Source organism: Somniosus microcephalus, chromosome 4, assembly GCF_052327205.1.
Source record: "Somniosus microcephalus isolate GS21.2 chromosome 4, FLI_Smic_1.0, whole genome shotgun sequence".
Taxonomy (NCBI): Eukaryota; Metazoa; Chordata; class Chondrichthyes; order Squaliformes; family Somniosidae; genus Somniosus; species Somniosus microcephalus.
Genome location: NC_140990.1, coordinates 153,897,074 through 153,915,236, shown reverse-complemented (window position 1 = coordinate 153,915,236; position 18,163 = coordinate 153,897,074). Strand labels below are relative to the sequence as shown.

Here is an 18,163-nt window from a genome sequence, read left to right as displayed (position 1 = left end):
AGGAAGATTCGCATCTGTGGGGATTTCAAGGTGACGGTGAACCCGGTCCTTCACACAGTACAATATCCTCTTCCAAGGATAGAAGACATATTCGCCTCACTGTCTGGAGGGAAGCGTTTTACAAAAATTGACCTAGCACAAGCATATTTGCAGATGGAGGTTGAGGAGTCCTCTAGGAAGTATCTCACGATAAACACTCACAAAGGTCTTTACCAGTATCATCGATTGGTATTCGGAGTAGCATCGGCTCCGGCGATATGGCAAAGAGCGATGGAACAAGTCCTGCAAGGGATTCCGGGGACTCAGTGTTACTTGGACGATATCCTTGTAACAGGTGAAGATGACAGTGAACACCTTAACAACCTAGAACAGGTGCTCACTAGACTACGGGAACATGGGCTGCGAGCCAACCGCCCCAAGTGCGAATTTTTAAAGAAACAGATATTGTTTTGTAGCCACGTGATTGATGAAGAGGGGTTACATAAGTCCCCTGACAAAATTGAAGCGGTTGTTAAGGCCCCAGCGCCTGAAAATGTGTCGCAACTGAGGTCATTCCTCGGATTGGTGAATTACTATCATAAGTTTTTGCCGAATTTGTCGACAATTCTGCACCCACTGAACGCCCTGCTACGAACGGGGGTAGCATGGAAATGGAGCGATGATTGTAAGCGTGCTTTTCAGAAGAATAAGGACTTAATCACTTCAAGGGAAGTATTGGCTCACTACAACCCAGCACTGCCAATCAGGCTGGCGTGTGATGCGTCTCCCTACGGCATTGGGGCGGTACTGTCACATAAATTCCTTGATGGTTTAGAGAGGCCGATAGCTTTTGCGTCACGCTCGTTAACTTCTGCCGAGCGTAACTACGCCCAGATTGACAGAGAGGCCCTCACCCTAGTGTGGGGGGTGAAGAAGTTCACTCACTACCTGCACGGTCAAAAATTTACTCTACTAACCGATCATCAACCTCTTGTCTCCATTTTCAACCCTCAGAAGGGCGTACCGATAATGACAGCACAACGGCTGCAGAGATGGTCCCTTTTCCTAGGGGCACACCAATATAACATCGAGTACGAAGGAACTAAACAGCATGGAAATGCTGATGGATTGTCACGTCTACCGTTGCCGACGGTGGAAGAAGACCTTGCAGTGGATCCAATGGAGTTATTCCACTCGACCATAGTCGAATGTCTCCCTGTGACGAATGCAAACATAGAAAAGGAAACACGGAATGACCCGACACTATCACGGGTCTATGATTTAACGGTGAAGGGATGGCCAGCACATGGCGAACCACTGCTGCCAGCATTCTCGCCGAGAAGAGAACAGCTGTCAGTGTGCAGAGGAACCTTGATGTGTGGATCCAGAGTAGTAATTCCACCTAAGTTGACGGATAGAGTGCTCAATGAGCTTCATGAGGGTCATCTGGGTGGGGTAAAAATGAAGAGCTTAGCCAGAGCGTTTGTGTGGTGGCTGGGAATCGATAGAGAAATCGAAGAGATGACCAAGAGCTGTGCAGGATGCCAGAAGGTCCAAAACGCCCCACCACAAGCTCCTCTGCATCCATGGGAGTGGCCCTCATCTCCATGGCAAAGGGTGCACATTGATTTTGCTGGTCCCTTCACGGACTCGATGTTTTTAATTGCGGTGGATGCACATTCAAAGTGGCCAGAGGTAATAAAAATGTCCTCAACCACCACGGAAAAAACTATCACAGTTTTACGAACCATATTCACCAGGAATGGGCTGCCTGAACAGATTTGCTCTGACAATGGACCACAGTTTGTGTCTGAAGAGTTCCGGAGGTTCTTAAAGAACAATGGTGTTAAGCATTACACATCTGCCCCATATCATCCAGCCACTAATGGATTGGCCGAGAGGTTTGTCCAAACATTCAAGAAGGCTATCAAGGCAATGTGTAATGAAGATATACCCCTACAACACAAGGTGGACAACTTCTTGTTTGCCTACCGGAATGCGACACATGCGGTTACCAACCAAACTCCAGCCATGATGTTCTTCAATCGAAGACTACGATGCCGCTTGGATTTGGTTAAGCCAAACGTTCGAAGAGATGTGGAGAACAGGCAGTTTCAGAATATGAATGAAAGGCCGACCAGGAGTTTTAAGATAGGTCAACCAGTTTTGGCCCAGGACTACCGCACTGAGAAATGGCAGCCAGGAACGATTTGTACACGACAAGGACCTCTCATGTATACCATGGACGTTGGGGAGAGCATTGTAAGACGCCATGCTGACCAGGTTCTAAAGTCACGGGAAAACGTCAACTCCACACCACGATCTGATACACCTGGTAATGAAATCGACGTTCCAATTGCAGCTACCGCAGAACCGGTAATATTGGAAGCAGATGAACCACACAACGACATTGATCCCGACTCAACATTGCCAGAAGAACCTGATACCCCAAAGAGGCGTTATCCAGACAGAATCAGGAAGCCTCCTCAAAGACTGAACTTATAATTGCTTAAACTTAACCAATGTATCTAGCAACAGTAATTGTGATTGTAACTAGTTATCATTTAGTTGTTAAATGAATGTTATGTACTGTTTATCTAAAAGGGGAGGAATTGTTGTGTATGTACCTTTAAGAGAATAACTGGTCTCAGACTGCAGTACCGGCAGTGACCACCCCTGTATAAAAGGAGCTATTGAGCCTCTGTGTTTTTAGTTTCACTATGGACTTCCACCAGTAAAGACTTATATTGTTCATTCCTGCTGTCCGTGTCTCAATTATTCACGGACGTAACAAATATCACCAGCACGGATCGGAGCCCAGCATGTGAGTGCAAAAGACAAGGCTGAGGCGTTTGTAACCAGCTTCAGTTACACGTGCCGAGTGGATGATCCACATCAGCCTCCTTCTGAAGTCCCCACCATTACAGAAGCCAGTCTTCAGCCAATTCAATTCACTCCACGTGATATCAAGAAACGGCTGAGTGCACTGATACAGCAAAGGCTTTGGGCCCAGACAACATCTTGGCTGTCGTGCTGAAGACTTGTGCTCCAGAACTAGCCGCGCCTCTAGCCAAGCTGTTCCAGTACAGCTATAATACTGGCATCTACCCAACAATGTGGAAAACTGCCCAGGTATGTCCTGTCCACAAAAACAGGAGAAATCCAATCCAGCCAATTACCGCCCCATCAGCCTACTCTCAATCATCAGCAAAGTGATGGAAGGTGTCGTCGACAGTGCTATCAAGTGGCACTTACTCACCAATAACCTGCTCATTGATGCCCAGTTTGGGTTCGGCCAAGACCAGTCGGCTCCAGACCTCATTACAGCCTTGGTCCAAACATGGACAAAGGAGCTGAATTGGTGAGGTGAGAGTGACTGCCCTTGACATCAAGTTGCAACAGGTCAACACAGCAAATTTCATTAACTTATGTTCAATTTCCAATTCCTTGGTTCAGTTAACAATAATAGATGTAACACTCTGCTGACCTCATAACATCACTGAACCTGGACTAGCATCCAATTCACAAAACAAGGTTGAGAGCCCCCACCAGCAACACACGCAAGGCCAGCATTTATTACTATCCCTAGAGACACAACTGAATAGCTTGCTCTGTCATTTCAGAGGGCAGTTAAGAGCCAACCACATTAGTATGGGACTGGAGTGAAATATAGGCCTGACCAGGTTAGGACAGCAGATTTCCTTCCCTAAAGGACATTAGGGACATTAGTTTAGTTTTTACAAACATTTGGTCACTGATGCACTATCAATTACTACAAAAGACTGGGAGTTAAGTGAGTAACAAACAGGCTTTTATTACCAAAGAACAGAGCATGCCTCTCGTGGTTGCCTGGTATCCAAAAGGGGAGGGGGAGCTCCATAAGGGGGCGCATTCTATCGGGGTCTGGGCCGATGACTCCGTTCTCCACTACGCAGCCAAGAATAGCAAGGTGCGTAGTACGAAACATACATTTGTCTTTGTTGTATGTGAGATTCAGCCGCTGGGCCGTCCGGAGGAATTTCTCTAGGTTAACGTCGTGGTCCTGCTGGTCGTGGCCGCAGATGGTGACGTTGTCTAGATATGGGAAAGTGGCCTGGAGCGCGTTCTGGTCAACTATCCGGTCCATCTCCCGTTGGAAGACAGAAACTCCGTTGGTGACGCCGAAGGGAACTCTGAGAAAGTGATAGAGCCGACCGTCAGCTTCAAAAGCTGTGCACTGGCGGTCCTCAGCCCTGATGGGGAGCTGGTGGTATGCCGACTTCAGATCAATCGTCGAGAACACCTGGTATTGTGCTATCTGATTGACCATGTCAGATATGCGGGGAAGTGGATATGCATCCAGCTGGGTGTAGCGGTTGATCGTCTGGCTGTAGTCAATAACTAGGCGCTGTTTGCCGCCAGCCTTCACCACCACCACTTGTGCTCGCCATGGGCTATTGCTGCTCTCGATAATCCCTTCCTTCAGGAGTCTCGCTACCTCGGATTTAATGAAACCCCTATCCCCGGCACTGTAACGCCTACTTTTGGTAGCGATGGGCTTACAGTCGCAGGTGAGGTTAGCGAACAAGGAGGGGGGGAGACTTTAAGGGTGGAGAGGCTGCAAATGGCGCGCGGCGGGCGATTTAAAAACTGCTGGCTGCAAACTGTGAGAGGGGGGAGGGGTCCACCGTACGCTAAAGTGACACTCTTAAGGTGGCACTGAAAATCCAACCCCAGTAGGACGGCAGCGCAGAGATGGGGCAGGACCAGAAGTTTAAAATTTTTGTATTCAGTACCCCGCACTGAAAGAGTCACCATACAGTAGCCACCGACGTCCGCTGACTGGGCTTTGGAAGCCATAGAGATGCGATGACGCGTCGGCAGGACCGGGAGAGAGTAACTGCGCACCGTGTCGGGGTGTATAAAACTCTCCGTGCTCCCGCTGTCAAAAAGGCAGGTAGTGGCGCGGCCGTTTACCGTAATGTCCATCATGGACCTGGACAGTTGATGCGGGAGAGATTGATCCAGCGTCACGGAAGCCAGCGTATGTTCAAGCGCGTCGATGCGGTCGTCCGCAGCGGCGGTGGTGGAGTCCGGGTCCCCCGTAACCGAAGTCGGAGGCGTCCAAGATGGCGGACAAAATGGCGGCGCCCACAGTCCCGATCCCCACGCGGCTGGGGGAGCCCAAGATGGCGGACAAGATGGCTGCGCCCACGGTTCGCATGCGGTGCTGCTGGCGTTAGCGGTCTTCCCTTTGCAGGCGCTAACGTAGTGACCTTTCTTCCCGCAGCCGGAGCAGGTAGCATTCTTCGCGGGGCAGCGTGCTCTAGGGTGTTTAGCTTGGCCACAAAAATAGCATTTTTGTGCCTTGGACATCGCTGCAGCAGTCGGAGGTGGCGGTCCCATGGCCCAAGATTGCGGCGTCCACGGATTAGGGGAGAAAGTGTCCATATTTCTGTGGGCCGCGTCGAGCGAGAGCGCGAGGGACACTGCCTTTGTGAGGTCTATTTCACCCTTCTCCAGCAGTCTCTGCCGGGAGTAGTCGGACCTTAGACCCGCAACGAAAGCGTCTCGTATTAGTCCCTCCGCATGTGCCGCGGCAGATACTTCCTTGCAGTCGCAGCCGCGTCCGAGTACCCGCAGTGCCCGTAGGAAGGCCTCCACCAATTCCCCGGGCTGCTGTCTGCGAGATCTTAAAAGGTGCCTGGCATAGACCGTGTTAACCGGGCGTGCATACTGCCCTTTCAGTAGGTTGATAGCCGCCGTGTAGGTCGTCGCATCTTGGATTAAAGTATAGACTTGGTGGCTCACCTTCGAGGCCAGGATTTTCAGTTTATTTTCATCGAGAGTCACGGTTGAGGCTTCCAGATACGCCTCAAAGCAACGCAGCCATTGTGCGAATTTAGTCGATGAACCCGCCTCTTGGGGGTCTAGGTCCAGGCATGTTGGTCCGAGGGCTCGCAGCAGCGCCTGCTGCTCAGCGTTTTGCGCCATCGGTTGATCAGCATTCGGAGCCAACATTTAACTTTGGTAATAAAATTGATGCACTATCAATTACTACAAAAGACTGGGAGTTAAGTGAGTAACAAACAGGCTTTTATTACCAAAGAACAGAGCATGCCTCTCGTGGTTGCCTGGTATCCAAAAGGGCAGGGGGCTGCCGAGCAGTCACCTTTATACCCGGCCATGTGGGTGGAGCCAGGGGCGGAGTCAGCTGAGGCATGCACAGACAAGTACAACAATGTGCAAGAGTGAACAACAGTGAACAACAATACTAACACAGTGAACAACAATACTAACAACAGTGGTTTACCACAGTCACTTTTACCGATAGCAGCTTATTATTTCCAGATTTTTTAAAAAACTGAATTGAAATTCTTAAACTACCATGGTGGGATTGTGAACTGATGCTCTCTGGATTCCTAGTCCTGTAATATAACCACGACACTATTGTACCCAGTACTGCATAATATATTTCTCTACCTGCCCATCAACCCTGTTCACAGAAGCACTGCTACCGTCAATCACTCTGCAACTCCATGTCAATTGGCACAAGCATCTAGGGCAGGCAACCCATGTCCTCATGTCAATTTGACCTCTGGCTGGACCTGGTCTGCTCGACTCCAAACCTTTCTTCGCTTTTGACTCAGTTGATCATTCACAGACCAAAGCAAGCAGTGGGATTAAGAGGTTCCTGTTCGAGGCATGTCCAGTCTTGAGGGGTTTGCAATCAAAACCTATTTGCATAAAAAAGTATAGTCTGCCATTGTGCACACAATGTCATTTACCTGGCCCAAGGGAGTGTGTAAGGCCATGAATATCGCCTGCTGATGTTTATATATTAAAGCTGGCCTATTTCCTGCAGTAATAAATTTAAAGTCCCTATGTTCCTATATCAATTTTTGTTAGGCAAGGGCATTAAGAGTTATGGAGCCAAGGCGGGTAGATGGAGTTAAGATACAGATCAGAAATTATCGAATTGAATGAACAGGCTAGAGGGGTTGAATGGCCAACTCCTGTTCCTATGACAGCCACAATCCCATAAATAAATCGATAGGTTTTGTAAGTTTGTGCTGCAGTGCAGAGCTTCCTGCGATGGGGTCATAGAGCAGCAACTTGGGCATGGCTGCAGAAGCCTCCTACCGGTGGTTATTATGCAGGGTCCCGAATGTGCCGACTCCTGCCCGAGTTCCCAACACGCGCTCCTGTGTTGTGAAGCTCTGCCTGGGTGCGCAAACTCGTAACATTGATCCTTTAAAGCCTTTTTAATGGTAAATTTAAAAATAGGACCTCAAAAGGTAGTAATTTCAGGATTGCTACCAGTGCCACGTGCAAGCCAGAGTAGAAATAGAAGAATATTTCAGATGACTACGTGGCTAGAGGAACAGTGCGAGGGGAGGGATTCAAATTCCTGGGACATTGGAACCAGTTCTGGGGGAGGTGGGACCAGTTCAAACTGGACGGTTTGCACCTGGGCAGGACCGGGACCGATGTCCTAGGGGGAGTGTTTGCTAGTGCTCTGGGGGAGGGTAAACTAAAATGGCAGGGGGCTGGGAACCTGAGCAGGGGGGACAGAGGAAACGGAAACAAGGATAAAAGTAAAAGATAGGAAGGAGAAAAACAAAAGTGGCAGTCAGAGAAATCAACGGTTTAAATCAAACATGGCCACAGTAAATAATAATTCTAATAGGTCTAAGAGCGTTAAAAAAACTGTGTGTCTTAATGCGAGGAGCATTTGTAATAAGGTGGATGAATTAGCTGCACAAATAGAGGTAAACAAATATGATTTGATTGGGATTACAGAAACATGGCTCCAGGGTGGCCAAGGCTGGGAACTCAACATCCAGGGGTATTCAATATTCAGGAAAGATAGGCAAAAAGGAAAGGGAGGTGGGGTAGCATTGCTGGTTAAAAAAGGGATTAACACAATTGTAAAGAAGGATATTAGCTCTGATGATGTGGAATCTGTATGGGTAGAACTGAGAAATACCAAGGGGCAGAAAACATTTGTGGGAGTGGTATATAGACCTCCAAACAGTAATGCGGATGTTGGGAATGGCATTAAAAGGGAAATTAGAGAAGCATGCAATAAGGGCACAGCAGTCATCATGGGTGACTTTAATCTACATAAAGATTGGGCTAACCAAATTAGTAACAATACTGTGGAGGAGGAATTCCTGGAGTGTTTACGGGATGGTTTCCTGGACCAATATGTCGAGGAACCAACCAGAGATCAGGCCATCTTAGACTGGGTATTATGTAACGAGAAAGGATTAATTAGCAATCTTGTTGTACGAGGCCCCTTGGGTCGGAGCGATCATAATATGATCGAATTCTTCATTAAAATGGAGAATGAAGTAGTTGACTCAGAGACTAGGATCCTGAATTTAAATAAAGGAAACTACGATGGTCTGAGGCGCGAGTTGGGTAGGATTGATTGGGGAATGTCACTCAAAGGGTTGACGGTGGACAGGCAATGGCAAACATTCAAAGACAGCATGGATGAACTACAGAATTTGTTCATCCCTGTTTGGCATTAAAAAAAAAGGTGACTCAACCGTGGCTAACAAGGAAAATTAGGGATAGCATAAGATCCAAGGAGAGGACATATAAATTGGCCAGAAAAAGCAGTAAACCTGAGGATTGGGAGCAGTTTAGGATTCAACAAAGGAGGACAAAGGGATTAATTAAGAAAGTGAAAATAGAATATGAGAGTAAGCTTGCAGGGAACATAAAAACTGACTGTAAAGGCTTTTATAGATATGTGAAGAGAAAAAGATTGGTGAAGTCAAGCGTAGGTCCCTTGCAGTCAGAATCAGGGGAATTTATAATGGGGAACAAAGAAATGGCAGACAAATTGTCTTCACAAAGGAGGACACAAATGGTGGCATAGTGGTTAGCACTGTTGCCTCACAGCGCCAGGGACCCGGGTTCGAATCCGGCCTCGGGTGACTGTGCAAACTCCACACAGACATTCTCCCCGTGTTTGCGTGGGTTTCCTCCGGGTGCTCCGGTTTCCTCCCACAGTCCAAAGATGTGCGGGTTAGGTTGATTGGCTATGATAAATTGACCCTTAGTGTTAGGGGGATTAAATACGGGGATAGGGTGGGATATGTGTTGGTGTAGGGGTTACGGGGATCGGGTGGGATATGTGTCGGTGCAGGCTCGATGGGCCGAAATGGCCTCTATCTGCACTGTGGGGTTTCTGTGATTCTGTGAAATAACCTCCCAGATGTGTCGGGGAACATAGGGTCTGATGAAAGGGAGGAACTGAAAGAGATCAGTATTTGTAGGGAAATGGTGTTAGGGAAATTGATGGGATTGAAGGCTGATAAATCCCCAGGATTTGATAATCTACATTCTAGGGTGCTTAAGGAAGTGGCCCTAGAAATAGTAGATGCATTGCTGATCATCTTCCAACATTCGATAGAATATGGAACAATACCCATGGATTGGAGGGTAGCTAATGTTACCCCACTATTCAAAAAAGGTGGTAGAGAGAAAACAGGGAATTACAGACTAGTAAGCCTGACATCGGTAGTGGGGAAAATGCTCGAGTCCGTTATAAAAGATGTAATAGCAGAGCACTTGGAAAACAGTGACAGGATCGGACAAAGTCAACATGGATTTACAAAAGGTAAATCGTGCTTGACTAATCTACTGGAATTTTTTGAGGATGTAACTAGTAAAATAGATAAGGGAGAACCAGTGGATGTGGTGTATTTGGACTTTCACAAGGCTTTTGATAAGGTCCCGCATAAGAGATTAGTGTGTAAAGTTAAGGCACATGGGATTGGGGGCAAGGTATTAACTTGGATAGAGAACTGGTTGGCAGACAGAAAGCAAAGAGTTGGAATAAACGGGTCTTTTTCCGAGTGGCAGGCAGTGACTAGTGGTGTACCGCAGGGATCGGTCCTTGGGCCCCAGCTATTCACAATATATATTAATGATGATCTAGACAAGGGAACTAGATGTAATATCTCCAAATTTGCAGACGACAAAAAGCTGGGTGGGCGTGTGTGCTGTGAGGAGGATGCCGAGAAACTACAGTATGATTTGGACAGGTTGGGTGATTGGGCAGAAGCATGGCAGATGCAATATAACGTGGATAAATGTGAGGTTATCCACTTTGGTGGCAAAAACAGGAAGGCAGATTATTATCTGAATGGCAATAGATTTGGAAAAGGGGAAGTGCAACGAGACCTGGGTGTCCTTGTGCACCAGTCGCTGAAGGTAAGCATGCAGGTGCAGCAGGCGGTTAAGATGGCAAATGGTATGTTGGCCTTTGTAGCGAGAGGGTTTGAGTACAGGAACAAGGATGTCTTGCTGCAGTTGTACAGGGCCTTGGTGAGACCACATCTTGAGTATTGTGTGCAGTTTTGGTCGCCTTATCTGAGGAAGGATGTTCTTGCCATGGAAGGAGTTCAGCGAAGATTCACCAGGCTGATACCTGGGATGGCAGGAATGACGTATGAGGAGAGATTGGGACGATTGGGATTGTACTCGCTGGAGTTTAGAAGAATGAGAGGGGATCTCATTGAAACTTATAACATTCTGACAGGACTGGACAGACTAGATGCAGGAAGGATGTTCCCGATGGTCGGGGAGTCCAGAACCAGGGGTCACAGTCTAAGGATAAAGGGTATGCCATTTAGGACAGAAATGAGGAGGAATTTCTTCACCCAGAGAGTGGTGAACTTGTGGAATTCTCTGCTACAGAAGGCAGTAGAGGCCAATACAATAAATATATTCAAGAAGGAGTTGGATATATTTCTTAAGGCTAAAGGGATCAAGGGGTATGGGGAGAAAGCAGGGACCGGGTACTGAATTTGGATGATCAGCCATGATCGCATTGAATGGTGGAGCAGGTTCGAGGGGCCGAATGGCCTACTCCTGCTCCTATCTTCTATGTTTCTATGATTTGACAGCTCTTCCTCCCCATGGCAACACCCGCCCCAAAGGCTGCTGTTCGTGGAGCAGACAGTACCAGACACAAGCTCTGCGGGTGGGTTTCCCCAAGACCCTTACCCTCAGTTTTTGCAGCAAGCCTTTTCTCCGTTTCAGTGCATTGTGCAGCGCATCTCCCTGTCCATCAAAACTCCCTGCACAGAAAACAAAAAAAAAACCTGTCAGACTCTCAGACACAGACTGACGGTTGTTGCAGTTCTCTCAAAATTCCTCTTATTCAAAGTACAGCAGCTTGTTCTTCATGTGGGATCGAAGTCTCAGAACGCATTCGAGTGCAGAGAAGAAGCAAATGAACACTGAGCAGGGGGAAGAAACTGACAGACGGAATTAGGGGATGGAACTGATAGAACAGGTGAAGAGAATCCTTTTAGGAAGACTGCTGAAAGCAGGATGAGAGGAGGTAAGGATTTAGGGAAACAGTTCCAGAGGGCAGGAATGCGATGGCTGAAAGAGCACTCACCAGCGGTGGAGGGTTGAGGACGGGGGATGAGTAGTAGGCCAATGTCACAGAAGTGAAAAGTGTCAGCAGGAACACCCTGAGGTGGTGTGAAGCATTTCAAGATATGGGCAAGGATTTTGAAATGAATACAGATGGGCACAGGGAGCAATCAAGATGTGGGGCAATGGAAATGCGGGGTTTGGAGGAGGTGGCATTCATGGATAGAACTTTAACTGGGGCAACCATATCAAAACCATGGCAACAAGAGCAGGCCAGAGGCTCGGTAATGTGCGACAAGTGGCTCACCTCCTGACCCCTCAAAACCTCTCCACCATCTACAGATTGAGAGGCTGTCTGGCTGTCAGGCGAGGAACCAGGCCGCAGCTGGGGAGCGGAAATGGGGGAGGGAGGGATTGGAGGCCTCACGGGGAGATTGGAAGGGTCAGTGGTGGAGGAGATCGGAGGCCTCGGGGGAGATTGGAAGGGTCGGGGGGCGGGGCGGGGGGGGGGGTGGAGATCCGAAGGATTGAGGGGGGAGAGCACAAGTGTCGGGAGGGGAGATCGGAAGGGTCGGGGGGGGGATAGATTGGAAAGGTCGAGGGGGGAGAGCGGAAAGGTCGAGGGGGAGGAGAGCGGAAGGGTCGAGGGGGGAGAGCGGAAGGGTCGAGGGGGGAGAGCGGAAGGGTCGAGGGGGGGAGAGCGGAAGGGTCGAGGGGGGAGAGCGGAAGGGTCGAGGGGGGAGAGCGGAAGGGTCGAGGGGGGAGAGCGGAAGGGTCGAGGGGGGAGAGCGGAAGGGTCGAGGGGGGAGAGCGGAAGGGTCGAGGGGGGAGAGCGGAAGGGTCGAGGGGGGAGAGCGGAAGGGTCGAGGGGGGAGAGCGGAAGGGTCGAGGGGGGAGAGCGGAAGGGTCGAGGGGGGAGAGCGGAAGGGTCGAGGGGGGAGAGCGGAAGGGTCGAGGGGGGAGAGCGGAAGGGTCGAGGGGGGAGAGCGGAAGGGTCGAGGGGGGAGAGCGGAGGGTCGAGGGGGGAGAGCGGAAGGGTCGAGGGGGGAGAGCGGAAGGGTCGAGGGGGGAGAGCGGAAGGGTCGAGGGGGGAGAGCGGAAGGGTCGAGGGGGGAGAGCGGAAGGGTCGAGGGGGGAGAGCGGAAGGGTCGAGGGGGGAGAGCGGAAGGGTCGAGGGGGGAGAGCGGAAGGGTCGAGGGGGGAGAGCGGAAGGGTCGAGGGGGGAGAGCGGAAGGGTCGAGGGGGGAGAGCGGAAGGGTCGAGGGGGGAGAGCGGAAGGGTCGAGGGGGGAGAGCGGAAGGGTCGAGGGGGGAGAGCGGAAGGGTCGAGGGGGGAGAGCGGAAGGGTCGAGGGGGGAGAGCGGAAGGGTCGAGGGGGGAGAGCGGAAGGGTCGAGGGGGGAGAGCGGAAGGGTCGAGGGGGGAGAGCGGAAGGGTCGAGGGGGGAGAGCGGAAGGGTCGAGGGGGGGAGAGCGGAAGGGTCGAGGGGGGAGAGCGGAAGGGTCGAGGGGGGAGAGCGGAAGGGTCGAGGGGGGAGAGCGGAAGGGTCGAGGGGGGAGAGCGGAAGGGTCGAGGGGGGAGAGCGGAAGGGTCGAGGGGGGAGAGCGGAAGGGTCGAGGGGGGAGAGCGGAAGGGTCGAGGGGGGAGAGCGGAAGGGTCGAGGGGGGAGAGCGGAAGGGTCGAGGGGGGAGAGCGGAAGGGTCGAGGGGGGAGAGCGGAAGGGTCGAGGGGGGAGAGCGGAAGGGTCGAGGGGGGAGAGCGGAAGGGTCGAGGGGGGAGAGCGGAAGGGTCGAGGGGGGAGAGCGGAAGGGTCGAGGGGGGAGAGCGGAAGGGTCGAGGGGGGAGAGCGGAAGGGTCGAGGGGGGAGAGCGGAAGGGTCGAGGGGGGAGAGCGGAAGGGTCGAGGGGGGAGAGCGGAAGGGTCGAGGGGGGAGAGCGGAAGGGTCGAGGGGGGAGAGCGGAAGGGTCGAGGGGGGAGAGCGGAAGGGTCGAGGGGGGAGAGCGGAAGGGTCGAGGGGGGAGAGCGGAAGGGTCGAGGGGGGAGAGCGGAAGGGTCGAGGGGGGAGAGCGGAAGGGTCGAGGGGGGAGAGCGGAAGGGTCGAGGGGGGAGAGCGGAAGGGTCGAGGGGGGAGAGCGGAAGGGTCGAGGGGGGAGAGCGGAAGGGTCGAGGGGGGAGAGCGGAAGGGTCGAGGGGGGAGAGCGGAAGGGTCGAGGGGGGAGAGCGGAAGGGTCGAGGGGGGAGAGCGGAAGGGTCGAGGGGGGAGAGCGGAAGGGTCGAGGGGGGAGAGCGGAAGGGTCGAGGGGGGAGAGCGGAAGGGTCGAGGGGGGAGAGCGGAAGGGTCGAGGGGGGAGAGCGGAAGGGTCGAGGGGGGAGAGCGGAAGGGTCGAGGGGGGAGAGCGGAAGGGTCGAGGGGGGAGAGCGGAAGGGTCGAGGGGGGAGAGCGGAAGGGTCGAGGGGGGAGAGCGGAAGGGTCGAGGGGGGAGAGCGGAAGGGTCGAGGGGGGAGAGCGGAAGGGTCGAGGGGGGAGAGCGGAAGGGTCGAGGGGGGAGAGCGGAAGGGTCGAGGGGGGAGAGCGGAAGGGTCGAGGGGGGAGAGCGGAAGGGTCGAGGGGGGAGAGCGGAAGGGTCGAGGGGGGAGAGCGGAAGGGTCGAGGGGGGAGAGCGGAAGGGTCGAGGGGGGAGAGCGGAAGGGTCGAGGGGGGAGATCGGAAGGGTCGGGGGGGAGATCGGAAGGGTCGGGGGGGAGATCGGAAGGGTCGGGGGGGGGGGGGAGATCGGAAGGGTCGGGGGGGGGGGAGATCGGAAGGTTCGGGGGGGGAGAGCGGAAGGGTCGAGGGGGGAGAGCGGAAGGGTCGGGGGGGGGAGAGCGGAAGGGTCGGGGGGGAGAGCGGAAGGGTCGGGGGAGGGGGGGAGATCGGAAGGGTCGGGGGGGGAGAGCGGAAGGGTCGGGGGGGGGAGAGCGGAAGGGTCGGGGGGGAGAGCGGAAGGGTCGGGGGAGGGGGGGAGATCGGAAGGGTCGAGGGGGGAGATCGGAAGGGTCGGGGGGGGAGATCGGAAGGGTCGGGGGGGGAGAGCGGAAGGGTCGGGGGGGGGAGATCGGAAGGGTCGGGGGGGAGATCGGAAGGGTCGGGGGGGGAGATCGGAAGGGTCGAGGGGGGAGAGCGGAAGGGTCGGGGGGGGGAGAGCGGAAGGGTCGAGGGGGGAGATCGGAAGGGTCGAGGGGGGAGAGCGGAAGGGTCGAGGGGGGAGAGCGGAAGGGTCGCGGGGGGAGATCGGAAGGGTCGGGGGGGGGAAGATCGGAAGGGTCGGGGGGGGACATCGGAAGGGTCGAGGGGGGAGAGCGGAAGGGTCGGGGGGGAGATCGGAAGGGGAGATCGGAAGGGTCGGGGGGGGAGATCGGAAGGGTCGGGGGGGAGAGCGGAAGGGTCGAGGGGGGAGAGCGGAAGGGTCGAGGGGGGAGATCGGAAGGGTCGGGGGGGGAGATCGGAAGGGTCGGGGGGGTGGAGATCGGAAGGGTCGGGGGGGTGGAGATCGGAAGGGTCGGGGGGTGGAGATCGGAAGGGTCGAGGGGGGAGATCGGAAGGGTCGGGGGGGGGAGATCGGAAGGGTCGAGGGGGGAGATCGGAAGGGTCGGGGGGGGAGATCGGAAGGGTCGGGGGGTGGAGATCGGAAGGGTCGGGGGGGGGAGATCGGAAGGGTCGGGGGGGTGGAGATCGGAAGGGTCGGGGGGGTGGAGATCGGAAGGGTCGGGGGGGGGAGATCGGAAGGGTCGGGGGGGTGGAGATCGGAAGGGTCGGGGGGGGGAGATCGGAAGGGTCGGGGGGGTGGAGATCGGAAGGGTCGGGGGGGTGGAGATCGGAAGGGTCGGGGGGTGGAGATCGGAAGGGTCGAGGGGGGGAGAGCGGAAGGGTCGAGGGGGGAGAGCGGAAGGGTCGAGGGGGGAGAGCGGAAGGGTCGAGGGGGGAGAGCGGAAGGGTCGAGGGGGGAGAGCGGAAGGGTCGAGGGGGGAGAGCGGAAGGGTCGAGGGGGGAGAGCGGAAGGGTCGAGGGGGGAGAGCGGAAGGGTCGAGGGGGGAGAGCGGAAGGGTCGAGGGGGGAGAGCGGAAGGGTCGAGGGGGGAGAGCGGAAGGGTCGAGGGGGGAGATCGGAAGGGTCGAGGGGGGAGATCGGAAGGGTCGGGGGGGAGATCGGAAGGGTCGGGGGGGAGATCGGAAGGGTCGGGGGGGAGATCGGAAGGGTCGGGGGGGGGGGGGGGAGATCGGAAGGTTCGGGGGGGGAGAGCGGAAGGGTCGAGGGGGGAGAGCGGAAGGGTCGGGGGGGGAGAGCGGAAGGGTCGGGGGAGGGGGGGAGAGCGGAAGGGTCGGGGGGGGAGAGCGGAAGGGTCGGGGGGGAGAGCGGAAGGGTCGGGGGGGAGAGCGGAAGGGTCGGGGGGGGAGAGCGGAAGGGTCGGGGGAGGGGGGGAGATCGGAAGGGTCGAGGGGGGAGATCGGAAGGGTCGGGGGGTGGAGATCGGAAGGGTCGGGGGGGGAGATCGGAAGGGTCGGGGGGGGGAGAGCGGAAGGGTCGAGGGGGGGAGAGCGGAAGGGTCGGGGGGGGAGATCGGAAGGGTCGGGGGGGGGGGAGATCGGAAGGGTCGGGGGGGGACATCGGAAGGGTCGAGGGGGGAGAGCGGAAGGGTCGCGGGGGGGGAGATCGGAAGGGTCGGGGGGGAGATCGGAAGGGGAGATCGGAAGGGTCGGGGGGGGAGATCGGAAGGGTCGGGGGGGGAGATCGGAAGGGTCGGGGGGGGAGATCGGAAGGGTCGGGGGGGGGAGATCGGAAGGGTCGGGGGGGGAGATCGGAAGGGTCGGGGGGGAGAGCGGAAGGGTCGGGGGGGGAGAGCGGAAGGGTCGGGGGGGGAGAGCGGAAGGGTCGGGGGGGGGGGAGATCGGAAGGGTCGAGGGGGGAGATCGGAAGGGTCGGGGGGGGAGATCGGAAGGGTCGGGGGGGGAGATCGGAAGGGTCGGGGGGTGGAGATCGGAAGGGTCGGGGGGGGAGATCGGAAGGGTCGGGGGGGTGGAGATCGGAAGGGTCGGGGGGGTGGAGATCGGAAGGGTCGGGTGGGTGGAGATCGGAAGGGTCGGGGGGTGGAGATCGGAAGGGTCGGGGGGGAGATCGGAAGGGTCGGCGGGTGGAGATCGGAAGGGTCGGGGGGGGAGATCGGAAGGGTCGGGGGGGTGGAGATCGGAAGGGTCGGGGGGGTGGAGATCGGAAGGGTCGGGGGGGTGGAGATCGGAAGGGTCGGGGGGGGAGATCGGAAGGGTCGGGGGGGAGATTGGAAGGGTCGGGGGGGTGGAGATCGGAAGGGTCGGGCGGGGGGGGGGGGGATCGGAAGGGTCGGCGGGGGGGGAGATCGGAAGGGTCGGGGGGGAGATCGGAAGGGTCGAGGGAGGAGATCGGAAGGGTCGAGGGGGGAGAGCGGAAGGGTCGGGGGCGGGGGGGGGGGGAGATCGGATGGGTCGGCGGGGGGAGATCGGATGGGTCGAGGGGGGAGAGCGGAAGGGTCGGTGGGGGGAGATCGGAAGGGTCGGGCTGGGGGGGGAGATCGGATGGGTCGGGGGGGGGGAGATCGGAAGGGTCGGCGGGGGGTGGGGAGATCGGAAGGGTCGGGGGGGGTGGGGGGGAGATCGGAAGGGTCGAGGGGGTGGAGATCGGAAGGGTCGGGGGGGGAGATCGGAAGGGTCGGGGGGGGAGATCGGAAGGGTCGAGGGAGGAGATCGGAAGGGTCGGCGGGGGGGGGGAGATCGGAAGGGTCGAGGGGGGAGATCGGAAGGGTCGGGGGGGGAGATCGGAAGGGTCGAGGGAGGAGATCGGAAGGGTCGAGGGGGGAGAGCGGAAGGGTCGGGGGCGGGGGGGGGGGGGGGAGATCGGATGGGTCGGCGGGGGGAGATCGGATGGGTCGAGGGGGGAGAGCGGAAGGGTCGGTGGGGGGAGATCGGAAGGGTCGGGCCGGGGGGGAGATCGGATGGGTCGGGGGGGGGTGGGGGGGAGATCGGAAGGGTCGGCGGTGGGTGGGGAGATCGGAAGGGTCGGGGGGGGGCGGGGGGAGATCGGATGGGTCGGGGGGCGGGGGGGGGAGATCGGAAGGGTCGGGGGGGGTGGGGGAGAGATCGGAAGGGTCGGGGGGGGGGGGGAGATCGGATGGGTCGTGGGGGGGGGGGGGGGAGAGATCGGAAGGGTCATAGAATCATAGAATAGTACAGCACAGAAGGAGGCCATTTGGCCCATCGAGTCTGTGCCGGCTCTCTCGAAGTGCAATCCAGTTAATCCCACTCCCCCGCTCTTTCCCCATATCCCTGCAATTTTTTTATTTTCTGGTTTTTATCCAATTCCCTTTTGAACGCTACTATTGAATCTGTAATCACCACCCTACTGGGGAGCACATTACAAATCCTAAACACTCGTTGCGTAAATAAGTTTTTCCTCATGTTCTTCTGCCAATCACCTTAAATCTGTGCCCGCTGGTTATCGACCCTTCATCCATTGGAAACAATCTCTCCTTATTTACTCTATCTAAACCCTTCATAGTTGATGTGTTTTCTGTCCTAGAACATACCTTAAGGTAAACCTCTAATTCTTTGGCCAGTTGAACACATAATACCATTTATCTAGCTTTATAATGTAAACCTGCCTGAACCTATTAATGTCATTTAATCAACTAATTCTACCCTATGCACAAAAGTCAACTTCTACCCATATTATTGAAAAGGTTGCTTTTCTATCGTCAATTGTGTGCAATCTGATTGGTCCTAATGGACCAATTC

General features: G+C 55.6%; 1 protein-coding gene across 19 annotated transcripts in view; it reads right to left on the bottom strand.

Moving 5' to 3' along the window:
• c4h21orf58 (chromosome 4 C21orf58 homolog) overlaps positions 1-18,163 on the bottom strand; it is a 139,406-nt gene that overhangs the window by 74,020 nt on the left and 47,223 nt on the right. For 14 of the 19 annotated variants that reach the window (XR_015078100.1, XM_085985334.1, XM_085985333.1 and 11 more), the window contains one exon: positions 10,987-11,060. The exons of 3 other annotated variants lie outside the window; for them this stretch is intronic. Coding sequence is in view for 13 of the 16 variants with exons in the window: in XM_085985334.1 (XP_085841460.1) it covers positions 10,987-11,060 (74 nt within the window). In the remaining 3 variants the exon portion in view is untranslated. 2 more of the 19 variants (XM_085985344.1, XM_085985345.1) reach the window with 2 other exon arrangements.